Below are 27865 nucleotides of genomic sequence, written 5' to 3'. Positions count from 1 at the left end.
ACTCGCTTACTTACAGAAATTTCAATCAATCAAATTGTTTAACTGTACCTGAAATGGTAATATCATGACAAAACCTCAGGACTGCAGGTATTCATTCATTTTCCTACGACTTAGTCCCTGATTTATCAGGTGTAGCCAGAGCAGAATTAACAGCCAACTGCTCCGGCATGTTTTATTCAGCGGATGCCCTTTCAGCTGCAACTTAGCAGCGTGCTAACAGGACTGCACAAATTCCAAATTAATTTACCTTTACTGAGCCTTCAGTGAGACTCGGTTGCTGGCCCTGCAGTAAATGGACTGATGGGGCGGCCAGAGTCACCGGAGGGCTGGGCTGGATCGGCACATGCTGGGGCAGAGCAGGAGACTGGCCAGGGGCTTGGACCTGCGGGTAAGGTCTGACCACCACCGTCTCCTGCTTATCATCACGAAAAGAAGCAAGTCCACCTATGCTGCCACTGCTACTGCCCAATGAAGGGTCCTGAGGGTGATCCACTTCACGGCTGCTGTCCTCACTGCCTACTGGAACACAATTTGAGATTTTGTCAGCAACCAATTTATGACATGATATTTCAGTATAAGGTTCTGTGAGATGTGCACTTAATAATTCATAGTTGACTTTCATTTTGTCTTAGCCAAAAAAACAATCTACACATTTAGTAATGATTTTCTTGGCATTCAATGTCATTTTTAAGAATGAACCCAAAGAAAGAACAGCTTATATTTTTTGTGACAAACTTACTGAACATCTAAAATCTCCATATTTTGGACAATGGACTTGTTTGGCAAGAGACTTAAAAGGTATGCACAACAAGTTTGTAAAAGTAATCAAAAGAAAAAGAACAAAAAAAAAGTTTCTGGACTAGATTGCAGTAAAAAAAAAAAAGGATAACACTTGGCTAAATTTGAGATGAAAATATGTATCCTTTTTTGACATACATTTATGGGAAACTACTTTTGTATGTTGTTGTAATTTTGAGATGACACTTCTCAAACACATGCTGCAGAAACCAAATGTCTATTTTTTTTTTTTGTTAAAAAGCGGCAAAATAGGAACCCTCTAAAATTATGATGAGCATAAATAAATTGTTCCGAATTAACAACTGCGTGTTAAAAAAAACTTTGCTTAACCATTATATATATGTGCAACACATTACTTGTAACTTAGTATTAGAACATTATTACTATGAGCAAATGATTGGAGTGGTGTATCGCTATCCTCCTACCTGAATGTGTTCCTGCACCGCTGCTGTCTGCGGAAGCCTGACCCGGTGCAGCAGCAGCAGCAGAGGGAGGCAGAGCAGCTCGAGGAAACTGCTGAGAACTCATCTTCTGTCTGTCAGCCAAGAAAAAAAACAACAAGCGCAGTCTTGAAGTCCACTGAATACATCATACTTCAAAAAGAGCTACAGTCAGTGTGCTTAAGAACATATACGTGAGCTCACTTCTTGAGGGCCACTGCCCGACAGTTTACTTCCAACCCGCCTGCACTATTCAATCCTAATTATTCCGATTTGATTTTTATTATTGTGTGTCTAACTAGGGCTGGTTGTAAATGAGCGTTTGTGGCCTCGTTCAGGGGCAATGTTTGAGATCCAAACTCAACACAACAACAGAGTAAAGCACATGTATGATCATGTGTCCGCATACAAAAACACGATCGAAATAAACCAACAAAAAACTACAATCGATGCATCACAAACAGATAAAATGCATCTCCATTCGCCTTTATTTCGTAATTAATTGAACATAATCCGACTTTAAACATAATAATTACTAACGTTAAATGCGCGATAAACACTAGCTAATGTCAATAACTGTCACTTTTGGCGTATTATTGCTTTTTTCATCAGACCGAACGGGATGCAGTAGAAAATCATACAAACAGCCATAATAAAAGAAGAAATGTTCCAGATCAAAACAAAAGCCTTATTTTTTTCACTGTTCCACTGCTGGTTTACAAAAGCTAATGTGAATTTGTTTACAAAGTGCAAGTTTCATGCACAAAACACCAATGTTGTTGCATTATAACAATCTGTAAACGTGCTACAAATACAAACAGAACTTATTAAAGCAAAAGACAAGAAACATTGTAAATACTACTACCGTATATCTGAAGCTATTCCCACAACATAGTGTGAATACTGCATCAACTAAAAAGTACAAAATGGCGGACCGGCGCAACCCATTTCAAAATAAAATCCTCACTAGAGCGTCCACGTTTTTTTTTTATCTATATTTTTCTATTTGTAAACAAATTATTTTAATCATCATTAACAACTAATAATGATAATTCCAGTTACAGCGAGGAAAATATGCAGCAAAAATGTATACAAATAAAAAATAAATAGCCTATGTAAATAACATATTTTTGGGACGACATACAAAAACAATGTATGCGCTTCTTGGTAAAAAATTTATTTAACATTTAAAGCATGCATTTCAGAATTTTAAACTTCTCGAAACTTTGAAAACCATTCCAGTGTTTTCCAGACCATGTAGCCTACCTACATTTGAAAAAGCTAAATTCATCAACTAAACAAATAAATAATATGATAACATGATAATTGAAAATAATTATTACAAAATAAATATTAATAATTTAGTAGTTGATTGTTATTTATTTATTTATTTATTTATTTATTTATTTATTTATTTATTTATTATTTTTTGTCCAAAGCTCTAGGGAGTTCAGTCAACTTCCTTAATTATAACGGGACTCTGTAAGCGAAGAGTTCAAGTTATTGTAATGCTTCGTGTTTGTAAAACATTGTGGGCTGTTTTTTCATGCGGCTAAGAGCACAATTGTTCACAGGAGACTATTTCAGCATGGAATTAGATTTGTTTCTTTATTATCCAATCAAAATCTAGATGTTGCAAGTTGTTTTGCTTGCGCATTGAAAATTTTTGAACGAATGTATGTCGGGATTTTGTGTCTTTATTATTCAAACAAACGTGTAAAGGTTTTGACCAAAATTAGGTACATTATTGTAATAAAAATAAAATAAAATAAAAACATTTAATTAAAAAAAATGTTATAGTGCAAAAAATTAGCTCTACAAAAATAATCTACTGACATTTTATGCAGTTACCACCAAGTTTTTCATTGTCTAATTAATTTTGCTTTCTGTTATATCTTTTTTTTTCGCGGATCTAAAATCTTTGCTTACGAGTTGAAAGGTTTTGAGCTCTGTAGCTCAGCAGCATCTTCGCTCTTGGATGAATTCCCAATATTCTATTATTGGTCAATCTTGATTGAGGTCACAGACAGTCTAAAGCCAGCATGTCAGCAGCGCTGCCTACTCACTTCAAGAAACCAATGTTTGGAATTAATGCAAACTGATATTTCCTGTCATGCTATAGATAATAACTGACTTGGAGAAATTAAGACTTAAAAATCACCTTTGTGAACTATCCCTTTAAATAAAAAAAAATTGTAATCCACGTAGAAAATGATTGCTTTTATGCCCACCACCATCAGATGGCACTGCTTAACAGAATCTGGGAGGGGAACTAACTGAATCACCGCTAGATTTACTGTAAACACCAGCAAACATAGGTGTTCCTTACTTATTTATGTATATATTACAGTAAATATTAAAGAATGTATATATTACAATAAAAATATCTTGAAAAAACAGATTTTTTTTACAAGAAGCACTATCAGCAGTTAGAATCATGCAGAAGCAAACAGTGCAGCAATGTGTACAATGCTTGCAATTCTGCAATGAATAACCTTCATCACATTCCTGCATTGATGGAATTCCTGCACATCTTAGTAAAAAAAAAAAAAAAAAAAGACTTACATAAAGCATTGCATATTTCATTTTCTAAACAACTAGTCCATAAAACGTGCCGCTGTTTTGATTTGGTGTTTTTTCTCCCCCACTTGACTGTGGAGTGTCCATCTCCAACATTCCAAAAATATCTTAGTTTGACTAGAGATGGAAATTGGGGACAGACAAGCAAATGTTTAGTTTCCGTTATATTGCCCCAGACAGTCCCGAATATAGAACACCATTTTGTCCAATTCTTCATTAAAAGATAGATCCAGTCAAGGCAGAATTTCAAGCAGTATTGCACTCCTCCTTTTACTCTTTTGTTTGTTTTCTTAAAACTATTCAGTAGCTTTCTCTCTCTGTGTGTGTGTGTGTGTGTGTGTGTGTGTGTGTGTGTGTGTGTGTGTGTGTGTGTGTGTGTGTGTGCGTGCGTGCGAGCGTGCGTGCGTGCGTGCGTGCGTGCGTGTGTGTGTGTGTGTGTTTCCAGAACATGTGGTCATATAGTAAAGTCAGTTTTTTAGCATCAAGAATTCCAAGAAAAAGCTTCATGAGGTGTCAAAATCAAGAGGGCTCTGTTGAACTTCAGAAGGGCTTGAAATTGCTTTAAATGTATTGTTGATTTAATAGACTATTCAAACTAGAAGCAGATATTTGCAACTACTTGTTCTGCAATAATGATGTTTGATACAAATTACCAAAGTGGTTTTATAAGAAAAAAGCAAAAGTAATCATCCGTATTTTCCCTTTGTTCTGCTGTTAATTAAAAGAATGAACTATGCCCATTTGTAGTTCAATAATGGCTGTACAGTTAATACATTTTATGGTACTAGATTTTATATAGTTGCAATACAATACAGTAATGTAACAATAATGTCACCCAGTCTGCTTATTTCCTCCTTCGAAATATAAATCGTTTATGTCCTTCTTTCACACCTCGTTCAACTGCAATTCTTGTTCATAGCTTAGTCAATAAAACCCTTCATAAATTACAACTGTTACAAAATGCTGCAGCCCTTATCATCATCATCATCATCATCATCATCATCATCATCATCATCATCATCATCATCATCAAAATAAATAAATAAATAAATAAAGAATCCCCCTCCATCTGTCACATTACACCCAATCTACAACAGCTTCACTGGCTTCCCATTTTTTTAAGAATTATAAAATACTTCTTTTCACTTTTAAAGCCATCCGCAATATTGATTCTCCTCACTTTACTAGTTCTGTTCATACTGCCACACATTCTGGAACACTCAGGTCTTCTTCTTGAATTCAAATCATTGTTGCCCCTGTCTGCCTTGTCACCATAGGGAACAGAGCCTTCAGCCAATCTGCTCCTCAGTTTTGGAATTTAAACTATCTTTTACCATTTAAATCCCATCTCAAAACACATCTGTTTAGAGCAGACTACTCTCTTTAACTCAACTGCACTTTTAAAAAAATGTATAGTATTCTGTTGACCTTTATTGTGTTTTTATTAGAACTGACTGCTGTCCTGCACGGTGACCTTGAGTGTCAAGAAATGCGCCTTTAAATAAAATGCATCATCATCATCATCATCATAGGCTGTAGTTATAATGCATTCATGACCTATGAATATTATTTTAAAATTACATTTTTAACTTAAACAGTTGTGTTTCTTGAATGCATTGGATGAATGATTTAGGAGTATTGGTGTATTTTAAGTAAGATGCTTGGCATTTCAATGAGAAGTTTTTTTTTTTTTCTAATATAAGTTTGTTCATGGTTTTGAAAAATGCACAGAAACTTTCACATTTGCATTTTCTTACTTAAATGACAAAAGACTCAAACAGGCATGGTGGCTCAGAGAGTAGTACTGTCCCCTCACAGCAAGAAGGTTTTCGGTTCGAGTTTTTGCTGGGTCAGTTGGCATTTCTGTGTAGATGTGTTTGCAAGTTTCCTCGGGGTCATTAGGTTTCCCCCACAGTCCAAAGACATGTGGTATAAGTGAATTAAATCAATTACATTGGCCGTTTGTGTGTGAATAAGTGTGTATGGGTGTTTCCTGGGATGCGGCTGAAAGGGCATCCATTGTGCAAAACAAATGCCAGAATGGTTGGTGGTTTATTCCGCTGTGGTGACCCCTGTTAAATAAGGGACTAAGCTGAAGGAAAATGAATAAATGAATGTTACTCTAAAACATTACTTTTAAACTGCAATAAATAAATAAATAAATAAATAAATAAATAAATAAAAATTTTTTTTTTTTATAAAATCCATGAATCAAATCAAGCCATATTTCAGATTTGAGTATGATATCTCATAAGATGACTGTTAGGCAAAATTTTATTTACAGGCAGTCTCATACACTTTTACTGTAGCTGAAATTAGATTCCAATGTAGTCATTTTGACCATGTAAACACAAGTGTGACTATTTAAAAAAAAGAAAAATCTCTCTCTCAATTCAATAATTGCTTTATTGGCATGACAAATGTTACAAATGTATTGCCAAAGCAGTTATAAAGTTTACATAAAAAGTAACATACATATATAATAAAAAAAACAGTACACACAGTAAATAGTAGTAAAAAAGAGGAGATATTTATATATATATTAATTAAATTAAATTTTAACAATACATCATATTATTCAATATATCACATTAATATTCATTATATTATATAATTATTCAACATATTATGCATACAAATCAATACAAAAATAGATTAGAATAAACTGTACATTTACTGTACTCTCTCTCTTAGCAATGCTTTATGTAAGTCAAATTTTTTTTTACTAAGATGTGCAGGAATTCCATCAATGCAGGAATGTGATGAAGGTTATTCACTGCAGAATTGCTAGCATTGTACACATTGTTGCACTGTTTGCTTCTGCATGATTCTAACTGCTGATAGTGCTTCTTGTAAAAAAAAAAAAATCTTTTAACATTTTTTTCTAGGTATTTTCACTGTAATGCATAGTGTAATATGTACTGTAATATATACATACTAAATAGGTAGGTACATTTCTCTCTCTCTCTCTCTCTCTCTCTCTATCTCTTTAATCTAACAAATTCTTTTTAAAGAGTGATACATTTTCTATTAAAAAAGACTGCAGGGCACTATAGAGCGTAACATTCACAAACATTTTGATTTGCACATGATACTATGTAATGCAATATGTCAATCAAAACACTAGCATAACATAAAGAAATCTTAATTAAATTAAACTAATTTAAAGTACTGGCTATGTATTTTATCATGAAATATTACAATGTATAAAATTACTTTGGGGCATCACGGAGCCCAGTGGGTTGCACGATCGCCTCACAGCAAGAAGGTTGCTGGTTCGAGCCTCGGCTGGGTCAGTTGGCGTTTCTGTTTGGAGTTTGCATGTTCTCCCCGTGTTGGCCAGGGTTTCCTCCGGCTGCTCCGGTTTCCCCCACAGTCCAAAGACGGTAGGTGAATTGGGTAGGCTAAATTGTCGGTAGTGTAAGTGTGTGAATGAGTGTGTATGAATATTTCCCAGTGATGGGTTGCAGTTGGAAGGGCATCCGCTGCATAAAACATTTGCTGGATAAGATTAATTAAAAGGCACTAAGCAGAAAAGAAAATGAATAAAATTACATTATTTTAATATGGATGGAGAGTTGATCATGACAAAATGTTATAATCATAATCATCTCACATATGATTGTTGATACTATAATAATTTGATTTATTTGTCTGCGGCTTAAGCAAGGCTTCATGGTATTGTTATACTATTCTTTGAGAAAGAAGCAGTAAAGTCTGCATAAGCAAATGCATCTGGGTTTTAGGTCTTATAACAGACTGTTTTAGAGCTGAAAAGTCTCAGAGCATGGAGAACAATCCCATGGCTTTAGCTTCATGTTACTAGCACACATATGGATCATTACATCACTAGAATACCCAGGATGTTTGGCAGCACGGCTGAGCCCAAGTCAAAACTGTTTTTCCGGATGAGAGCCGGGTTATTCCTGTCACTCAAGTAAGGTGCTTCTTGCAGAGCTCAGGCATGTTGTGGGACTATATTTGGATCCGAGGAATCTCCTTCTCTTAATCTGTAAAATGATATCTTCAAGTCATTGCATTCACATTCTATATGATCATTTAGTAAAAGTCAAAGGCTAGTGATGAGTGATTTAACCTGTAGGTCATATCGTGGCTTCACATTCGCAACCGAACATTTAACCATGCAAGTGTATGGTTTCCCTCCATGAAACCTCTGAATTTTTCCATGAATGGCTTCGGTTTAAAATAAAGCAAAGTAAAGCAAAAAAGGGGAGGATGATGGATGCCAGACATTTTCTTTTGCCCTACTTTTCCTGGCAGTGTTTTAGGATCTATGAATGAATTACTTTCTAAGCTTCGGGTCACAGTGTTGCTTAATATGAGTCTTTTGCGCAATCGTTTTAGGAATTCAGTATGATCCTGGACAGTTGCAATCCATAAAAATATATTTTGTTGTTACTGAAACATCCATGACTACATTTGCCCTTTTGTTCTGAAAGATTATAGTCTGCATCATTGAAATCAATGCATTTCTGTGTTGAATGCTTGGAGAGTATTTCAAGCATGGGGTCAGGACATGGGTTAGGTTATGCATTACACACATTGCAATGCAAATTGTAACAGAAGTTATGCAAGAGTAAAATAACTTATTTAGTGACAGGTTTGAAGACATTCATAACCTTGAGTGGAAAACACAACGTGATTTCAGAAAGAACATAGCTTTGGTAATGACAGCTATGAAGTTCAGTTAACCTCTAGAATGTTTTCAAAATGGCAGAAATGGAACGATATTGTGTGGAATCTCTTTGTGGTTTATTCTTTGGTTTTAAGGTAAAATATTTCTTCTGTTGCAGGAATCTTGATTGGATCTCGCTCTCATTACTTTAGTAAAAAGCAAAGCATGGAAGATTATTTTGTACAACATATGACATGATACAGGGCGACGTGGTGGCGCAGTAAGTAGTGCTGTCATTTCATAGCAAGAAGGTCGCTGGTTTGAGCCTCAACCTGGTCAGTTGGCATTCCTGTGTGGAGTTTGCATGTTCTCCCCGCGTTCGCATGTGTTTCCTCCAGGTGCTCCGGTTTCCCCCCGGTAAAAGTGAATTGGGTAGGCTAAATTGTCCATAGTGTATGAGTGTGAATGAGTGTGTATGGATGTTTCCCAGAGATGGGATGAAGCTGGAAGGGCATCCGCTGCGTAAAACATATGCTGGAAAAGTTGGCGGTTCTTTCCGCTGTAATGACCCCAGATTGATAAAGAGACTAAGCCGAAAAGAAAATGAATGAATGAGATAATACACATTTGTATTATTTAGTGTACATTTTCATGGCTCATAACAAAACAAAGGTTATTTTGAGTGAACTATTGATACGATGGAAGGCAGTGGGTCAGTGGTTAGCATTGTTGCCTTACAGCAAGAAGGTCACTGGTTCGAGTCTCGACTGGGTCAGTTGGCATTTCTGTATGGAGTTTGTATGTTGTTCACGTGGGTTTCCTTCAGGTGCTCCAGTTTTCCCCACAGTCGAAAGACATGCGGGTATAGGTGAATTAAATAAAAATAAATTGTCTGTAGTGTCTGAGTGTGAATGAGTGTGTATGGTTGTTTCCCAATACTAGGTTGCAGCTGAAAGGGTTTAAATGTTGCCTTAAATATTTGCAAATAAAGCACCTTTTTATCTAACTAACTTACTGAATTTGCTGAGAAAGAAGAACAAATTACACTCTTAAAACACTCTTAGAGCCTCTCAGAAATAAAAGGTCCAAAATCTTAAACTGGGGCAATACCTTTTTCAAAACACTTTTGTACCTTTAATGTACTATGAGATACACATCTGTACTTTTTAGATATTAGTGCGTACCTTTAAGAAATTGTTAGGAACAAAAATGTACCTTTTGAAAAGGTACCGCCCCAGTGGGGAAGAATGTGCTAAACCTCTTTGATGGTAGATTTTGAGTATGGGAATGACCAAATGACCAAAGAATGACCAAAACAACATTTAAGACATTTTACTATGGGGTCAGTCTGCTGGTTTGTCCTTTACTGCTGTTCTACTGCACCCATTATCACATGATATAAAAAAAATCACATTCTTTTTTTATACGATAAAAAGTTGATCCTTTTCAATTGTGTTTATTGTACATTTACTCCGCTATTTTCCTTCAATCTGCAGTCACAAATTAATTTTTTCTTGTCTATGGTGATTGGCTAAAGTAAAAAAATCTTGTGATTCCTGTCCAATCAAATCACACATAAAAAGTAAATTGCATCATACTGATGCAAGCAACCCTTTTGGAAGCATTAAAAATGTCCAGGAACATGTCCAAAATCTTTACATGCAATGACCCAGAGACTTTTCTGCATGTCACTAATGAGACAATGAAGGATGTCGACTGTACACTCTCAGAAATAGGTCCATATTAATACCTTAAGGGTACATATTGGTGCCTGAAAAGTACAAAAGTGTTTCTCGTAAAATTTTTAGGTACTAATATATACGTTTGAGGTAGTATGGACCCTTTAAGTACAAATTTGTACCTTTTGAAATGGTATCACCCCAGTGACAGCTTGCGTACCTTTATTTCTGAGAGTCTATGATGACTGAAATCCTCAAACAGCCTTAAACTATCACTAAATGGAACGAATGAAGAATGGAAGAAAGGGCCGAATGAAGGAAGCACCGGACAACGAATGGTAGGAAGGGCTGAAAGAAGGATGGAAGGACTGAACTAACGAAGGAAGAAAGGATTCAAGGAAAGATTGAACAAACTAAGGAAGAAATGAAGGGACAAACAAACAAAAAAATTAATGAATTAACCTAATGAAGGAACAACAATATGAACAAATGAAAGAGCAAAAGAATGAAGGGAGGAACGAAGGAAGGAACAAATGAATGAAGGAAGGAAGGACAGAACAAACAAACAATGACAGGAACAAATACATGAAGATGACTAAATGCAGTACAGAATGTTACGTTTACGCACAAACTGCATGCAAGTGAATCAACCTTTCACAGTGTAATACTACTCTTAAGTAAAAGGACTACTTTTTACTCATATGTTGAGTAATATTTACAACGGATACTTTTACACTACTCGCACTACATTTGTGGGCAAGTAATAGTACTTTTACTTGAGTATGATTTTTCTTTCCACCACTGCTAATATGAAGTGACTAGCAACATACAAAGCCATGATTTCTATAAATATTTCTATGATATTCAACCAAACTCTTGCAACATGTACACGTGCACTCTGGTGTGTAAGGTTACGCTGAGAGGACACAACACTTATAAAAAGCCATTTCTCCACATTCTCCCCCCATGCCATGCTTAAACATGAGGCAAGAGCATGTGCGCTACTAAATAAGTGACAGTGTGTCCATCTTCACCTGTCAGTGTTTGACTGGGATTGAACGCTTGTGAAACAGCATACTGAACATTCCTGTCTACGGCATGCATTACATAGCAGTGCAAGGACCTTATCTGAGTTAGCATGGTATGCTGTTACTGGGAAAAAATAATCATCACATGGAGAGAAAATCTAAGAGTATTTAAACATGTCTCATTGAAAGTATGGAATTCAGAAAAGGCTGCTGACAAACATGGAAGTATTTGAAAACCGAATGCTATTTCGCCAGCCGCATCATAACACGCAGACATGGACGTAAATACAGGTGACGGATACTTTGCAATGACTAATTCATATTTGCAATGCTGCAGCAGAGAGTCTTTTGCCAGGTAATTTGAACACTTCATCAGCCTGGCATCCGTCAGGCATGTCTGACCTTCCCGTGGAGCTCTTGATGTAAGTCGAGGGATGTTCTCCTGACTAAAGGCACAATAACAGATCATGATTGGGAATATCTATCTTTAGAACAGAGTCACGGTGACAGAGATTAGAATTAGCCTCATCTAGTCTTGGTTTCAGTTTGCATGAGGTCAGTGAATATCTAAATTTGTGTAGGGAAATTTGCATGAAGAAAAAAAAAATTGTAGTTGCTTAGTTTCTTATTTATTATAGGGGTCGCCACAACTGAATGAACCGCCAACTATTTTGGCATATGTTATACGCAAAAGATGCCCTTCAAGCCACAACCCAGTACTGGGAAACACCCATACACTCTCTCATTCATATATACGTTAAATTTTGTTTACCCAATTCACCTATAGCGCATATCTTTTGACTGTTAGGACACCGGAGCTTCTGGAGATAACCCTTGCGATCACGGGAGAACATGCAAACACCAAACAGATATGGCAACTGACCGAAGCTGCGGTGGGAAGAAACCGGAAAGTAAAGGATCAGCACTGTAAACATTGCAACAACATGTGGACTATAAACCTCCAGCTGTTGCCGTGATTTCGAAATGCAGATATGGTGTAAACATCACTTTTATATGATTAATTTAAGGTTAATTTAAATTTTAAAAGCATATTAGGCATCAAACTAAATCACAATCTCTTTAAGAGTAATAAGCTTAAGTGTCTTCCTAGGCTTCAGTTCATGGCACCATGCAGGTAAACTCAATGCTCAATTGCATATGTGACCTGGTGAGCGATAAAACAATGCAGTCCTCTAGGGCACCCTCATGTTGTTTCTAATAATGTTTTCCCAGTACTGAAACTTTAAAAATGTCCATTTCCCTCTAAAATTTACACATGTTCTTAACACCACTAATTTGCGAAAGTATTCACCAGTGCTCGACAGAAATAACTGTTATTGGCCGTGAAGGTCAGCAGTTCACCACTCTTCACCAAGTGCAAGCACAGATAAGTACATGAACACTGGAGCGTTTTAAAGCTGCGAAGATCAGTCGAGTCATTAGCGAATCACTCGTCTGTGTTTGCATTTGGTAAACATCTGTAAAGTGCAGTGAACTGACAATCAGTGATCACAATCATTTCTGTTGAGCAAGGGTGAACACTATGGCAAATCGGCAGAACGGCTGTTTAGTGCACTCAACACTAAACTTTTATTTGTAGGAGCAAATAATTTTTATTTTTATTTTTTGTATTTGAGGTCAAAAAGTGGGCGATGGAGTGGCGATCTCGCCTTACAGCAAGAAGGTTGCTGGTTCAAGCCTTGGCTGGGTCAGTTGGCATTTCCGTGTAGAGTTTGCATGTTCTCACTCAGGGGCAGACTGGTCATATGGCAATTCTGGCAAATGGCAGAATGGCTTGACCATTTTTTAAATGTGGGCCGGTATGCTATTTTGTTATAATTTTTTTATATGTAATGTTTTTACATGCAGGCAGTTTTTATCTCTTGCAAGATAGGAATGTGATGATGATGATGGTGATGGTGATGGTGATGGGGATGGTGATGGTGATGATGATGAAGATGATGATAAAAGTAATAATAATAATAAATGTTAAGTATTAGCCCAATCGGCAATGGCCGGCTTGTTTCAAGATGGGCCGACCCAATCAGAGGTTACATGGACATAATCAAAATCTGGCAAGAATGTCAAACAAACAGTAAGTACAACACAAGCTAATTGTCAGAGATGGACCGTAAAATAGGAAATGCGGTGCTGAAAAACTCTAAACACTTGCTCTAAAATCAGACACTGCCAAATGCATAAAATTAACTGAAATAGTCTCAAAATGGGACAACGCAATGGGTAGCACTGTCACCTCAAGAAGGTAAGAAGGTCGATGTTTCAAGCTTTGGCTGGGTCAGATGGTGTTTATGTGTGGAGTTTACATGTTTGCATGGGTTTCCTCTCGGTTTCCCTCACAAGTCCAAACACATGTGCTATATAGGTGAATTGGGTAGGCCAAATTGTCCATAGTACATGTATGAGAATGTGTGTGTATAGGGGTTTCCCAGTAATGGGTTGCAGCTTGGAGGGCATCTGCTGCATAAAACATATGCTGGATAAGTTGGCGGTTCATTCAACTGATGCATGAAATGAATGAGTGAAATGACTGTACGTATAAATTTGTTATAAATGCACTGTAAACGATTTCTTGTTAAATTAACAGTAAGTTACTGGCAACAATTATCCAGTAGCTGCTGTATTTCATAAAACAGTAACATTACTGTAATACTAATTACATTAGTATTACATTTACTGTAAAATTTAATACATCATTTTACTGTTGTTGATTTTTACTGTAACACTAATTACAGTAGTGGTGCACATACTGCAAAACTGAAAACAGTATTTTATTGTACATTTTTACCATGCAGAACTACGGTATTTTAACGTTACTTTCATTATTACTGTATAGTATTTTACAGTTATTAAATGTTATTTTATTTTATTTAATAGTGCTACTTTATAATGGGTAAAAAATGTTCAAAAATTGCACAAGTGTTATTTTAACTGTTCAAGACGTACAAGAAAAATAAAGAAACTGAAACTTTAACTTCACAATATAGGTTTATTATTTATATAATAGGTTTATTGTGTAAACCATGCTAAAACAGTAGCAATAATTCAATATAACAGAGCAACAGAACACTAATAAACAATTGATCATTAAAGCCAGTCAACAATTAATGCATCAAAAATTATTACAATTTTAAAAACAGGTGAAAATACTGCTACAAGACAGGAAATGATGAAGGCCAAATGATGTGGAAAGGGACAGTGAAAAAGGGCAGCAGCATGATGATGATCCTGCAAAAATGACAGGCAAAATCAATCACTGAAGTAAAAACTAATCATCCCTCAAACCATTTAATTCATTCAGAAACGAAACACTGCACTGCTGTTTTTATATATATATAGTTTTTTAATTGTTTTTGTTGGTGAAATACAGTTCACAATTACACTAACGTTAATGGGGAAAAGATCAGCGGGCATTGTTCTTGAAGATCGCTAGTCAGGTGTCCACACAGGTGTGTAAAAAATAAAGTCTCATCTTAACTTAATGTCCGACTCTGTATAGCTCGAATATCTGATTCCATGATCACACTACTAGTGCTTCCACGGATTTAAGAGGGGTAAACACAGTTCATTCTCACTTTAAGAGGCTACATATTTAAAATTAAATAAATAAAATAATCTAATTTAACGTGACTAATGTTAACAAAATACTTTTAGGCTTTTAACACGTATAAATCCACTTCTAACTTACAGACAAGATTGCGTTAGAGAACATGAAAGCTGTGGGTGATTTATTTTTTTTTAAATGCTAATGATGAGTTACTGATATTTGATTTGCATAAAACAAAGTAATCACTAAGCATTCATTTTTGGCAAAATCTGCAGAGAGGCTCAGCGACACGAGGAAATGTGTTAAAGTTGAATAGAGAACTAAAGAGCAGTCTAGCCTACTTCATGAAATGTTTGTGGTAATATTCTGCTGTCAATTCATATTACTGTATTTCAATATGCAGCAGTGATGGCATGTCAGCGAGACAAATAAACATTTTATCGAGTCATTTCATATAATTTATTTATTTATTTTTTATACAAACACCTCTCCAGTGACATTTCCTCAAACTAAATCATCATAACGTTACTGTGCACAGCATCAGTAAAACGTTGAGAATAATTTAAATACTTAATTTTTTTAAAACAGTCACTGCTGATTACAAACTAACATTAAAGCTAAGCTTACAGAAATCCTGTATGCATGACAATATAAAGATGTATTACTCACTGATGTCGAAGCACTTACAGGTCATCAGAGATGTAGACAGGACAGAATGTGTGCTATCAAATGAGCTCTGGTGCAGCCTTTGTTGGACATCCAGGTAGTATGTTCACCCACACTGTAAGAAACAAAAACAGAAACAATTTATTAAAATATGAGGGATAGTAAACATGTTTGGTCTACAGAGAGAAGAAAATGTTTACTTTAAGCATTGATCCTAATGAATCTATTTCTCAACTACATTTAACCTTATCACGGAAACAGCATTTTTGAGCTTTTAGACCAGGGGTGCTTAACCTTGTTTGCTTTAAATTAGAATTAAAACAATAAATCTCTATGTCAAATAAAATACTTCAGATCTAAATAAAGCAGGTGTTTTTACCTAAAGGTTCCTTCCCTCCAGTTAGTATGGCTGCAAACCCCTTCACATCTGTGCTTTATTCGGTTCTTGTCTTAAGAGTAGCTGGTGTCGCATTCCAGGTCCATCACAATCTGAGCTAGAAGGACAATATGACAAAAGACAAGACACATGTAAATAAAAGTCTCAGAATAAAATATTTAAAAGGAATAGTTTACTATTTTGCTACTATTTACTCCACGTGTTTTAAACTAGTTTGAATTTCTGTTAAACACTAAAGCAGATATTTTGAAGAATGTCAGTAACTATTGACATCCATATTTGAACCAAATTTCTTTAAAAAATACGAGTTTGTGTTCAACGGAACAAAATAAATATATAACTATTTTGAAACAAGTGGAGGATGCCAAAGATGCTATTATTTTCATTTTTGGGTGAACTGTCCCTTCAATTCAAGTGTCAAGCAATAGTTATAAAAACTGATGTGTCGCTTGAGGAAAACTAAATCAAGTACCTTCTGTGAACAAGCAGAATCATTATGCCATTGTATTCAGTGATTCTCTTTTACATTTTCCCACTATGAAACGATAGCTTCAACATGCAATCCATGTTAAGACAAAAATGAATAGCATAAAATAACATATTGAAGTAAACTTACAGTTTCCAGGCTGTTTGAAAAAAAAAACACATACGCCCAGTAAAATTGCTAATAAACACAAAGAAAACAGTTATAGAAAAAATTGTTTGTCTAATATTTACTCAGCACTTGGTAGGCAAATAGCATAGCCGTGGCTGTTTTACCACCAGATTTTTTTTAATCTAAGGAACTCCTGGAAGAAGAAAAAGAGGTTGTACATGAAACTCCTCACAACAAATCTGTGAACAACTTGACATTTAAAAATCTAATCAAAATGAGGAAGACATCAACATTACCTTGAACAATCAAGTGAGGAGTGATTGGTAGCATCAGTTTTTCAACATCAGTTACTGTAGCTGAAAAACAGATAAATATAATAAGAGTAAAATAAGACTTAACATTAATTATTCTAAATCTATGGTACAACCATACCAATCTGTATGGGGTTAAAATACATTTGTACACAAATCATTCCCTGACCCCATCAATTTCTCTTAGAATAGGATGGATATATATATATATATATATATATATATATATATATATATATATATATATATATATATATATATATATATATATTTGTACATATGTATATATATATATATACATATATATATATGTACTCAGAACGTACACTCACCTCAGGTACACCTGAACACCAAAAATTAAATGTACAATTAATGACACACTATACATCAAGCTCATTAACATTATTGAGAAACAGACAATTAATATGTATTTTGTTAATATTAACGTTAGCTTAAAATAATTCAACTGCATTTAATTTTCAGCTCCGTTTAATAAAACAGTTAAGACTCATTTCATTATGAGTTTAGTTTAAATAACGTTAACTAACTTACAGTTGAAAAATTTTACCATAATGATAGCTTAGTCAAAATGACTATGTGAAGACCAGAGCTTACCTTAACGGTAAACGTTTAACTTTTCATGGTGACTTCGCCTTCATCTCAGTGTTGTGCTGAAATAGAGAATTCATTAATGCAGTTACAATAAGTTAAAGTTATGTTTTTCAGGTAACTTAACGTATGGTCAAAAACTCACTCAAGATAAACTCACTGTATCTGATACCTCGCAAACACTACAATGACCGCCTGGCGTCTGTCATTTCTTGTTTAAAATAACGTTACCATTTGTTAACGGATAGCGTGACATAACATAAGAACCTACAACTAATGTCACTTGGTTAATTCTTTTAAATTACACACACAATACACAGAAATACATACAAAACAATCCTTTAACGGACAGAATTTGACTTTAAAACACTTACCGAGGATGAATTCGCTGGATGAAAGACGACAGGTGAATTTCTAATTAGGAAAGCCGTTGCCTGCATGTCGAGTCGTGTCCGTTCGGTTCTATGAATCGGCTCCTTAGTGAACAGTAAAGAATCGAATCCACCTAAAACCGATTCCTTTTTGTATATGATTCATTACTATTTCGTTATACTGCTTGGCCACACGCATTTATACACTAATTATACACTAATTGCATATTGCTGAATGTGCTTGTGAATACGTGTGATTAAATAATTCCCGAGCAAACGGTTCAATTCGGTTCAATACGATTCAGAGTCGCTCGAGTGCTGAACCGAACCAGTGCAAACGTGATATTGATTACAATATAGTAACATTGTTTTTTATTCACTTTACCAGCGAAATTATTACATATATCTGACCTTGACAATAACAATAAAGTTTGTTTGAAGTGTTTTGGGATTCTCCCAGAATTCATTTCACATCAACAAGCAAATGGTAATGGCGGATGAGAAAGCCCAGCTAATATTATAAATATTGCGTTTAATATGTCACGAAATGAAATTTTAACAGTGTTTCATGCGAGAATATAGTTCTTACAAACTCAAATCTGTGGTTTATTTATAGATATCATGTGTAAATTTTAAGCGTGCTTTGCCGATAGCAGAGATTCTGACCTCCAGGGTGTCCATCATCACTCATGTATCCGGGGAAACGAGGTTATAATCGGCTAGACATGTGAGACTTGCCCCGGTCTTAGATGGCTCTATAATGAATGCGTTATGAAATTTAGTTTTAACCGTTTTTCATGCGGGAGTGTAGTTGTTTTAAACTCAAGTCTGTGGTTTATTTAAAGAGATGGTGCGTATTTGAAAATATTGTTTTGAAAATGCGGAGATGTGACCTCCATGGTGATGACGGGTGCCCTAACCTCATGAATCCGTCTAAAGCAGGCTGGTCATTCTGACATTTAAGCTGACTTTGGTTTCATGAATCAATTACTTTTGTTCCAGTTTACATTTTGGTTAAGCACGAAGTTATATTGATTAAAAATAATTTAATATTTTCATGTTAACCTTATAAAATTAAGGTGCAGTACACCCAAAAATGGAAAAACAGGGGCCAGTTTTATGCACTGAACAGTCTGAAGAAACTAGTTAGTTTATTTTTCTTCACAAAATACTTTGTCAAAAAATAAAATAAACATAATAATAATAATAATATAAAGTGTGTGTAGAGTTTTTCATGGTCATTTGCAGTACTGTATTTAGATGCACAGTAACTGATTTTTTCCCAAAATTCGTTGTAAAATCTGCAGTAGCATACTGTTAATCATGTTCACAGTATGGAAATGTTGAGAATACATTATCATGCTGTGAAAACAGCAATATATACAGTAACACACTGTGCACAGCTTATACAGTAAACAACTGTTGAGAAATGCAATATAATACCGTGAAAACAACAGAAATCGTTTACAGTGTGGGTTTTTTTGTTCTAGTCACATACATTAAATGTTTAAATATCTATTACATACGCTACTGCTTATATTATTTCACCATCTGTACACCAATATAAGTAGTGAATGTGCGTGTCCGTGGATGGTGCTGTGTAGGTGTGGTAATGTGGGCTGGTGTGGCTACAGTGCCAGGGCTGATCTTTAATCTCAGTCTGCCCCTGTTCTCACTACATTTACGTGGGTTTTCTTCCGGGTGCTCTGGTTTCTCCCACAGTCAAAGACATACGGTATAGGTGAATTGGAAAAGCTAAATTGTCCGTAGTTTATGTGTGTAAATAAGAATGTATGGGTGTTTCCCAGTGATAGGTTGCAGCTGGAAGGACATCCGCTGTGTAAAACATATGCTGGATAAGTTTGCGGTTGATTTTACTGTGGCAACCCCTGATTAATAAAGAGACTAATCCGAAAAGAAGATGAATGAATGAATGAATGGATGGATGGGGCTGAAATTCAGTATTGAGACAAGTCTAATATAGTGAAAGAATCAGTTCATTAACTTGAGTCTGATAAATGGCATCTAAAACGTGTGTTTGGGAAAGAAAACTTAAGCTAACTAGTGCCATCTCCCTTTACTTAGCTGAAAATGAGGTCTGATATCCCTTTTTATTTACACTATCCATTCAAAATGGATCTTCGGGTCACTTGAAAGGTGATGAAATTATAAATTTGTGTCAGCTTCTTGTCTGTGATAAGATATATATCCAGGTACATAATGTTCCTCTAGGCGATACTTCCGGGTTTCCTCCCATGGCATCCTCGATTTTGCTTTTAAAATGCGTGAAATCAGTCTATGGACTACACTATAAATATGCTGTAAAGTATACATGTGATCACTGCTATTTCCATTAAATAATAATTTTAGGCATAACACAAAGAACATACCCCTATTTGCATGTAATTTTTATGTTTTCTTATTGTTTTTAATGAAGGTTTCATAATTTGAGAAATGAATAATGCCAGTTACAAGTAAACCTGATACATAAACCATTTTATGCACAGCCAATTACCTCACCCTAATGCATCTCAGTGTGACTCATAAGATAGATATTGTTAACCCGACATTGCATCAAAGTTAAAATATGATAATTCTCCTTTAAAAAGGATGTGTCTCAGATTCTAATCCCTCAAACAGGAAGGTGATACTGCACCACTTCATTTTGCTTCACCTTCAGAACTCACTTTTCAGTTTTTTTTAAATTGGAGAGATCCATCTGCATAAAAAGATAATCCTGACTCAGTAATATACACCCTCCATTTGTGAAGCCCTTTTGTGGGCCAACACTAAAATCAAGGCTAATTGGTTTTAAGGCTGAAGAGAAAATAATTAATTAATTTATACCAAATAATTTCTCACATTTGTTTCTGTAGATATACTAAAGAAGACGTATTAAAGAGTATTGAAAAATGAAGGTCACTGGCATCCATAATAGAAAAAAAAACTACCTTAGAACTCACCACATCTGCCATCCAGAATTCTTTTGTGTTCAACAGAAGAAAGTGAATTCATTTGAAACAAGTGGACAATGAGTAAATGATGAGAGGATTAGCCAGATTATTAGCCATAGCCAGATTTATATTATTTATAGTTTCATTGGCCTTTTTGTCTTTTGATTATTTAGTTATTTAGAATCATGTACATTCTGTTGTATGTTATAAGAGCAGGCCCGGATTGGCTAATCGGGAGGACCGGGAGAATTCCCGGTGGGCCGGTCCGTTTTTTGGCCGCGAGGGCCGGTGTCCCTAGTTCCAGAATCTGTTGCTCTCAGCAGTCACACTTTTTAAAAATAATTTATATATTTACTTGACCACAGCCTTCTTATTCATTATTTTACCGCAGCTCTGCTCTTTTTATCTATTTTCTCGTAGCCTCAGGTTAATGATTATATAACTAGATGAGTCACCATCCATCGTACAGCTGTTGTGGTACAATGGTTAGTACGTTAGATTATGACGCGGCTAACCTGGGTTCGGTCCTTGTCTGAGTAACAACTTTTTTTTTTTTTTCTTTTTTATTGTTAAGACATAATACTGTAAGGGTTGTTGAACATTTAAAGTTCTAAAAGAGCTGTTTTCTCAAAAAAAGACGTGATAGTGTAATTAGAAACTGAATTGGAAATAACCTTATTTTAATATAGTCAGTGGTGAACTGAGGTGGGCCGGTCTGAGGCTTGAAACTCCAGGGCTGAAAAAGAGTCCCACTCCGGCCCTGTATAAGAGTACAAGCCAAGTTGGTGACTGCAGTTCACTTATTGGCCACCAGTATCGCTAACAACAAGGGTTTCTGAAATCCACATTGCCCTTTACAAGATTCATGTATGCTATTTGCGAGTCAATACAGATGTGCTTCAAACAGTTGCCAAAAGGTATTAGGTGAAAAAAAGGATTTTCCACCATAAAACAAATGCAAAATTAGACGTTCATAACCTTCTTTGGAAAGGACAAGGGGAAAGAGTCATTGAGGGAAATTCATTCCCTCCACACTCTTGAAGGTTTTGGAATATCATTGTGTCTCTCTGGAAACGCTGGCAAAACACAGCATTTGACTTATTGAATTATATCTTGAGGTATGCGTTACTAAGGTCCTTAACTAAAAACATGTTACTAAGATCATTGGAACGTGTAAATGCCAATTTTGAACATTTTGCTTTCCATTTGCTGAGTCAGTGAGGGAATTATTGGAAAAACTCTTCCAAACACTGGTGGAAACCATTTGCATGGAGGCTGTAATATTTAACCATGCGTTCACCAGCATGGACCATGCCACACTTTGAGCTAGTATTTATTTTAGAGATGTAAGGATGAAATGGATGGTAAGGGAACAGTGGGAGGAAGGGGGAGGGAAGTAGGATGATAAAAAGTGAACAGGTAGGTAGGTTGATCAGCCATCCTACGATGATGCCCAGAGACTCAGAGTGGGGGTATCGTCTTTGTAACATTTTGGTAAAGTGATTGGACCTATTGATTCAACCTATAAGAGTTAAAAGAGGGATTGCTGTTGTTAATGTTTAATGATTGTTAATGGGAAGCAAGAAAATAGAGAGAGGGAGGGTGGGTTCGAGAGAATGAGAAGAACAGTGCTAGAGGGCTGGTCTGCCTTAAATAAGGTTTCAGGGAGTATGTGGTTGGTTAAGGCAGGGGTGTCCACACTCAGTCCTGGAGGGCCGGTGTCCTGCAATGTTTAGATTCAACCCCAATCAGGCACACCTGGGCTAGCTAATCAAGCTCTTTCTAGGCTTTCTAGAAATTGCCTGCAGGTGTGTAGAAGCAGGTTGGAGCTAAAATCTGCAGGAGACCGGCCCTCCAGGACCGAGTTTGGACACCACTGGGTTAAGGAGACAAAGTGAGGTGTGGTTCCGCTGCCGACCTTTGTTAACAAGTTAACTCTCTAAAAAATAAAAAATAAATAAACAGTATAGATTTGCTCTACTGCAGAATTCAAAGGAAAATATTCAGAAATTCTAGGAACCAAACAGCCCACTGGCGATGACGACAATTATATAGACCAGGGGGTTTCAATTCTGCTCCTGGAGGCATTCTGCAGATTTTATTGACCTTATTCTAAACTGCGGAAGTGCGCCTGTTTTCGCGATTGTCTTAGAACTTCCAATTTAGTCGCCTATGAGAGAAATGACTAGGAATAATAAACGGCAGAAAATGGTCAAACTACTTGCTCTACAAACAAATGTTAGCATGACTACACAGACCAAGTAGAATAATATAATAAGAAAGTATCAAATTGCAACATCAAGCAGCGTAACGAGCAGTTTTTAACATCAAAAAATGAATGGAAGTGAATGTGACCGGAAGTCGCGAGACAAAAAGATTCAAATGGCAGCACCCGCTCGTCGCCGGAGAATAAGGTGAATATCCAACCATCTTCAACACACTTGCCAAAAGGTTTCTAAAGCCGCCTTTCCACTGCACACGACATTTACAACTGTCGGAATACGCCCCCATTATGGCAATCGAACAGAATTTTCAGTTTTCTAGTGCACCATGGGAGAGAAGCTGATTCTCCCAGTGTCAGAAATAAAAGTGTAAAAGCAAGAGCCTTTGCTCTCTGTGCATTCACCATGGAGGAATGAGTGAATACTAGAAACGCTAAAAATATTAGAGGGAATGTGGAGATAACATAAAAAAAGCATATTTTTATTACTCATTTATGAAAAGAAGTGTTTTTTTTTTTATACAGACTTTTTCCGATTGAAAAATTATGAAAAAAAACTCCTATTTCTCATCTCGCATGCACGGACCTGCTTGGACAACACTGAAATACATCACATCCGGTCACATACAGTCTAGTTGCAGGAGTTCAAATATTTCAAATGGATCCACAGCTCAATTCGGATTCGAATTTTTCACATACGGAGATGATAAAAACTCCACGCAGCTCCATGACTACTCTCCATTAGAAATGAATAACTTCCAGTCTGTTGCTTGTCGTTTGTCATGTGCAGTGAAAAGGAGGGTTCAGACTACACAGTATATTTGTCTGTTACATCAGTCATGGTGGCAGACTATTGCATTCTCTTCAGAGTAAAAACACTCATGGTCATCATACTAAATTCCAAAATCAAGTGCTCAAAACTGACCACTTTGAAAATCTTCATTCCGAATGCTCCTTCAAAGTGTATATCAGACACTTCTTCATGTGTTGTTTATGAATCTCCATGACACTCTACATCAAGCAAATCACTATCAAAATCTGGAAAAGTATTTAACCTGAATGCCTCCTTAGAGAAAAGTCTGACAAGTCTCCCCTGATTTGCACTAAAAATCACTGAGCTCAAATATATTCTTATACGTTCCACAGAGGAAAGAATGCTATATTGTTTTATATTGACATGAGGGTGAAGAAAGTATTACATCATTTACATTTTCGGATGAACTTGTGGGCAGTGGACACTGATACTTATGCATAAAGTACACAATTCACCATGACACCACATATAGCTCAACATGTTCATCTTAAGAAAATGCCTGTTGTGGAAAAAGGCTTTACGTTTCCAAGTTGCAGATGTTTCTGGAACAGACTCAGTCCCTGTAGATTCCACTGAAATTTAGGGAGCCTGGGAAGCCTACTAAAGCAAGCAACATGCCAAGAATGACATTCCCTATGGAACAGTGTGAGATCTTACCATGTACACGAACAGATGTTGAAGCTCTTAGTCCACCAGTATGACCCCTCACCTAGACAAAACACAAGAAATGAACAAGACTGTACAAGTAAGACAAGAAATGTTTCAAGTTACATAAAAGCACAGTGGTATCTGAGTGATTTATAATCCCAATGACATGTTGTTGTGAATGGACAGTGATGTTTGTGAGCACTCCAGGCCATTGCTTGACCTTGAAATGTACTAGAGCCCCCTGAAGAGAAAGACATTCCGGCAAGAACATTCCTTGCGTCTGTACTCCTTCAGCTGAGAAAAGTCACACTGATTTGTCACAAGTAAACCCATCACCCAGGTATCTCGCAAAGCATTTATGGAATGCTAGCTCACACCTACTAAAGGAGGCATGCAAGGCAAAATGTTTATTCTGAAAACAGAAACCTGCTGAAGAACACACACTGTCCTCTTCTCAGCAAGACATGTTTAACACCGTTAGGTGGCCAACAGGTTTTTAATACATGCAAGTAATCATCCTGCTAGGGTATGTGTGTGTGTAAGGAGCATGATATTAGTGAGTATTACAAGGTAGTTTATCCTAAAACATAAATTAATTTAGTTTGCAGGCTGGAAACAACAACAAAAAGGCTGATCTTTCATGATTCATTAGTCTGCATTCTTTAGAAAACTATTTTAAAAATGCAGCTGATGAACAGAACTTGGGAGTCAAAGTTCTTAAGAGATTAATGTTGCTGACAGAGCAGGGAGGAAAGGTGAAACTCTACCAGGAATTTTCTTTACATGTTTGAGCCTTTTACAACCCAGTCTGGTTTCTCCTAGACAGCAATGAGAAGCATGAAACATGAGACTGTGACTTCTGTGAGAAATCGGTGTCTATCAGAATCGTCTCAGCAATATTATGTCCATGAGGGTTCCATAAATCTCGTAACTATGTTAGCTTGCTCTTCCATCTTTAATTAGAGTAAAACTTGTGTACATTTACAAAAAAAGTACATGTTATGTAAGCTATGTGAAATAAAAAAAAAACCTCTAGTAAGTAATGCCATACACCCAAAGCGCTTCACAATCATGAGAGGGGGTCTCTAAACACCACCACCAGTGTGCAGCATCCACTTGGATGATGTGACGGCAGCCACATAACGGAGAGTCAGGTCCTCAGTTTAACATCTCAACCGAAAGATGGTGCTCATTGACAGAATAGTGTTCCCTTCACTTTACTGGGGCATTAAGACTCACACAGACCATGGGTTTAGCACCCCCTGCTGGCCTCACTAACATCACTTCCAACAGCAACCTAGTTTTCCCATGCGGTCTCCCATAGGTATTGACCAGGCTCAGCCCTGCTTAGCTTCAGTGAGTAACCGGTCTGCAGTGTAATATACCTGTGGCATTTCTAGGCATTACATTAGGATGATTAAAAGGGCCCACAGCATTTTGGGCACCCAAAGATACTATTATGTCTCATTCAGACTAGCAGTGACTTTGTATCTGCCTGCCACTCTGGGTGACGAACTGCTGCAAATGCAGGTCTGTGTAGGTATATACAGCACAAATACAACTGGCCTCTAAGCGAGCTGAGAGCAGAGCAGGTGAGCCCTACTGGTGCTCCTATTGACTGTTGCTCAAGAAAATTGCTCTTCATGCTCTTGCATGAAGTTGAAGGATTCTCAACATGGTCATTAACGGTCGCTGTCGCTCGCATAGACAGAGGTCGGCGGAAGTTACTCAGTCTCCGTTGAAATGAACGGTCGCTTGTAGTGGGAATGAGGCATTAGGAGCCCACCAGAAACCTCCAAATCCCCCCCCTCCCCGGCTTATCACTTTTGTCCTCGACACCTACAAACCTGCCCACCACGCTCCACTTTCGTCTGCTACCTTGGAATGGATCTTCCATTTTTCAAGGTTCAGACAAAGCTAAGGTCTTTGTATAGGCAGTAAGGATAGCAAGGTTTTTAGCTCTAATTATGATCAAATACACCTGAAATGCTAATCTAGGTCTTCAGGGTTATCTGACAATTACAGACAAACTAAACTTGGCATTAGACCCTGATGCCAAGTTTAGAATATATGCCTTATTGTTTCAAACCAAGTGTGCCGCAAGCCTGCGTTTGAGTGAAGGTCTCGGCCGTTAGATCGCCCCCTGGGGGCTGGCTGCAGTACAAGTCATAAAGCCCGCCTCCTCCGTGTTAATGAAGGAGACTTGAGCCCAAATTAAAAAAAAATATTACACTTGCAATAAGATGTCCCGAAAGATGGTTCTGGTCGATTAAGGCACTGGTTATTGTGCTGAAATAGGTGCCGATCTTCATTTTTGTAAACAGTTTGTTTTTAGCAGTAATTTAATGCTGGGCGTGTCATCGTGATTGACAGCTGTGATTGACAGTTTCTCAAAGCAGACTGTCTGAGCTTCGGCAGGAGACTGAAGTGTTATTATTCGATTTCTGTGTTATTTTACCATGACAAAATGAGTTCAGCAGTAAACTACAGTTTCTGACATACATGATCCTGGTGGAACACTGTTTATTCGCTAAGGTCAGGGCTTTTTTCGGGCTTTATTAGTTTGCTGATACACGCCTAACCACCCAGATAGCAAAATACACTCGGGCCAGTTCCGGCTAGATTCTCGCCTGCCGGAGACTTACCCCTCAGACTGACTACCTCTGCTGGACCTACTCTGGATGCCTGGACTCACTGCCCGATTCCAGCCCGAGTCAATCGAGCCAGATGCGCCGGCCGAGCGAGCTGGCGCTGCCGCATGCGAGCCGGAATCAGCCCGCGCCGCCGCGAGAAGGTTATGCGCTGCGGCCTGGAGCTGGCGCGATTGAATATATAAAACCCTCATATTTGTTAACGTTATTAAATCCATTTGTGTTGATATGACAGCAAACGCATGCTGAGAAGTTCGGGGGGCGTGGTTGATTTTACATAAAGCGTTTGGTTGGAAGATCGACTCCGCTCATTTTCGCGGCTCCTCCTCTGGCTCCATCGGACAGTCCTTCTGTGCATGTCAAGGCTCCAATTTCAGCAGTCTTTTGCGACAGTTTGTGCCCGTCAAGCAGGCGTTTTGCCCTCAAGGCGTTCAATGGGAAAAGGGGCTGTCGCGTCGTCCATATTTTTTACAGTCATTGTTTCAAACCTTTTTGATATTTCAAATCTGCTAGTTTTTACAAACTCAACATTCAGTTTTGTTTCTACCCAAACACATTTTGGAGTAATATCCGAGAAAGAAAATTTTACTTAAAAACTACTTTTTTAAAGAACTCCACTGAAAACATCTGAAGTCCAGAAAAAAATGTTTTTTTAGCCTCACTTCTTATCTAACCTGTCTGGCAGCTCAATTATTCTCCATTTGAAATGGAATGCTTTTACTTCTTTTGGCATGTTTTTGTCTATTAGGGGGCAAATTCCTCTTGATGTTAAGCTATAAAGAATCAGTTTGGTTCCAAACTGTTGAGTCTGGTTAGCTTTGTCAGTTGGACATCCAACTCTGCATTCAAACTTGCCTTTTTTCTTACTTTATAGTAGTCAAAAATAGCAAGCTAATAGTAGG

General features: G+C 36.9%; 1 protein-coding gene and 2 long non-coding RNA genes across 10 annotated transcripts in view; 1 reads left to right on the top strand and 2 right to left on the bottom strand.

Moving 5' to 3' along the window:
- Positions 1–2166, bottom strand: part of sap130a (Sin3A associated protein 130 a) — a 30825-nt gene extending 28659 nt beyond the window's left edge. For 2 of the 4 annotated variants that reach the window (XM_087254765.1, XM_087254767.1), the window contains exons 1-3: positions 2104–2161; positions 1224–1333; positions 248–516 (exon numbers count right to left, since the gene is read on the bottom strand). In XM_087254765.1, the coding sequence (XP_087110891.1) occupies positions 248–516; positions 1224–1333; positions 2104–2147 (423 nt within the window). In that variant the 5' untranslated portion in view covers positions 2148–2161. 4 annotated transcript variants of the gene reach the window in all.
- LOC141386289 (uncharacterized) overlaps positions 1–27865 on the top strand; it is a 167327-nt gene that overhangs the window by 57215 nt on the left and 82247 nt on the right. The window lies entirely within an intron of this gene.
- On the bottom strand, positions 12796–18801 carry LOC147843533 (uncharacterized). 5 transcript variants are annotated; one of them, XR_015493728.1, is made up of 6 exons: positions 17679–18565; positions 17311–17366; positions 16681–16740; positions 15772–16577; positions 15396–15507; positions 12796–14407 (listed from the first exon to the last, which is right to left on the bottom strand). It is a non-coding gene; the product is annotated as an uncharacterized LOC147843533 (long non-coding RNA). The 5 variants fall into 5 exon arrangements; XR_015944651.1 differs by having other exon boundaries at positions 17301–17366; positions 17679–17778; XR_015493727.2 differs by having other exon boundaries at positions 14152–14407; positions 15772–15886; positions 17679–18801.

Source organism: Danio rerio, chromosome 6 (genome assembly GCF_052040795.2).
Source record: "Danio rerio strain M-AB ecotype USA chromosome 6, GRCz13ab, whole genome shotgun sequence".
NCBI classification, from domain to species: Eukaryota; Metazoa; Chordata; class Actinopteri; order Cypriniformes; family Danionidae; genus Danio; species Danio rerio.
Note: the sequence above shows the minus strand (reverse complement) of the source record. Positions and strands in the feature narration are given on the sequence as shown.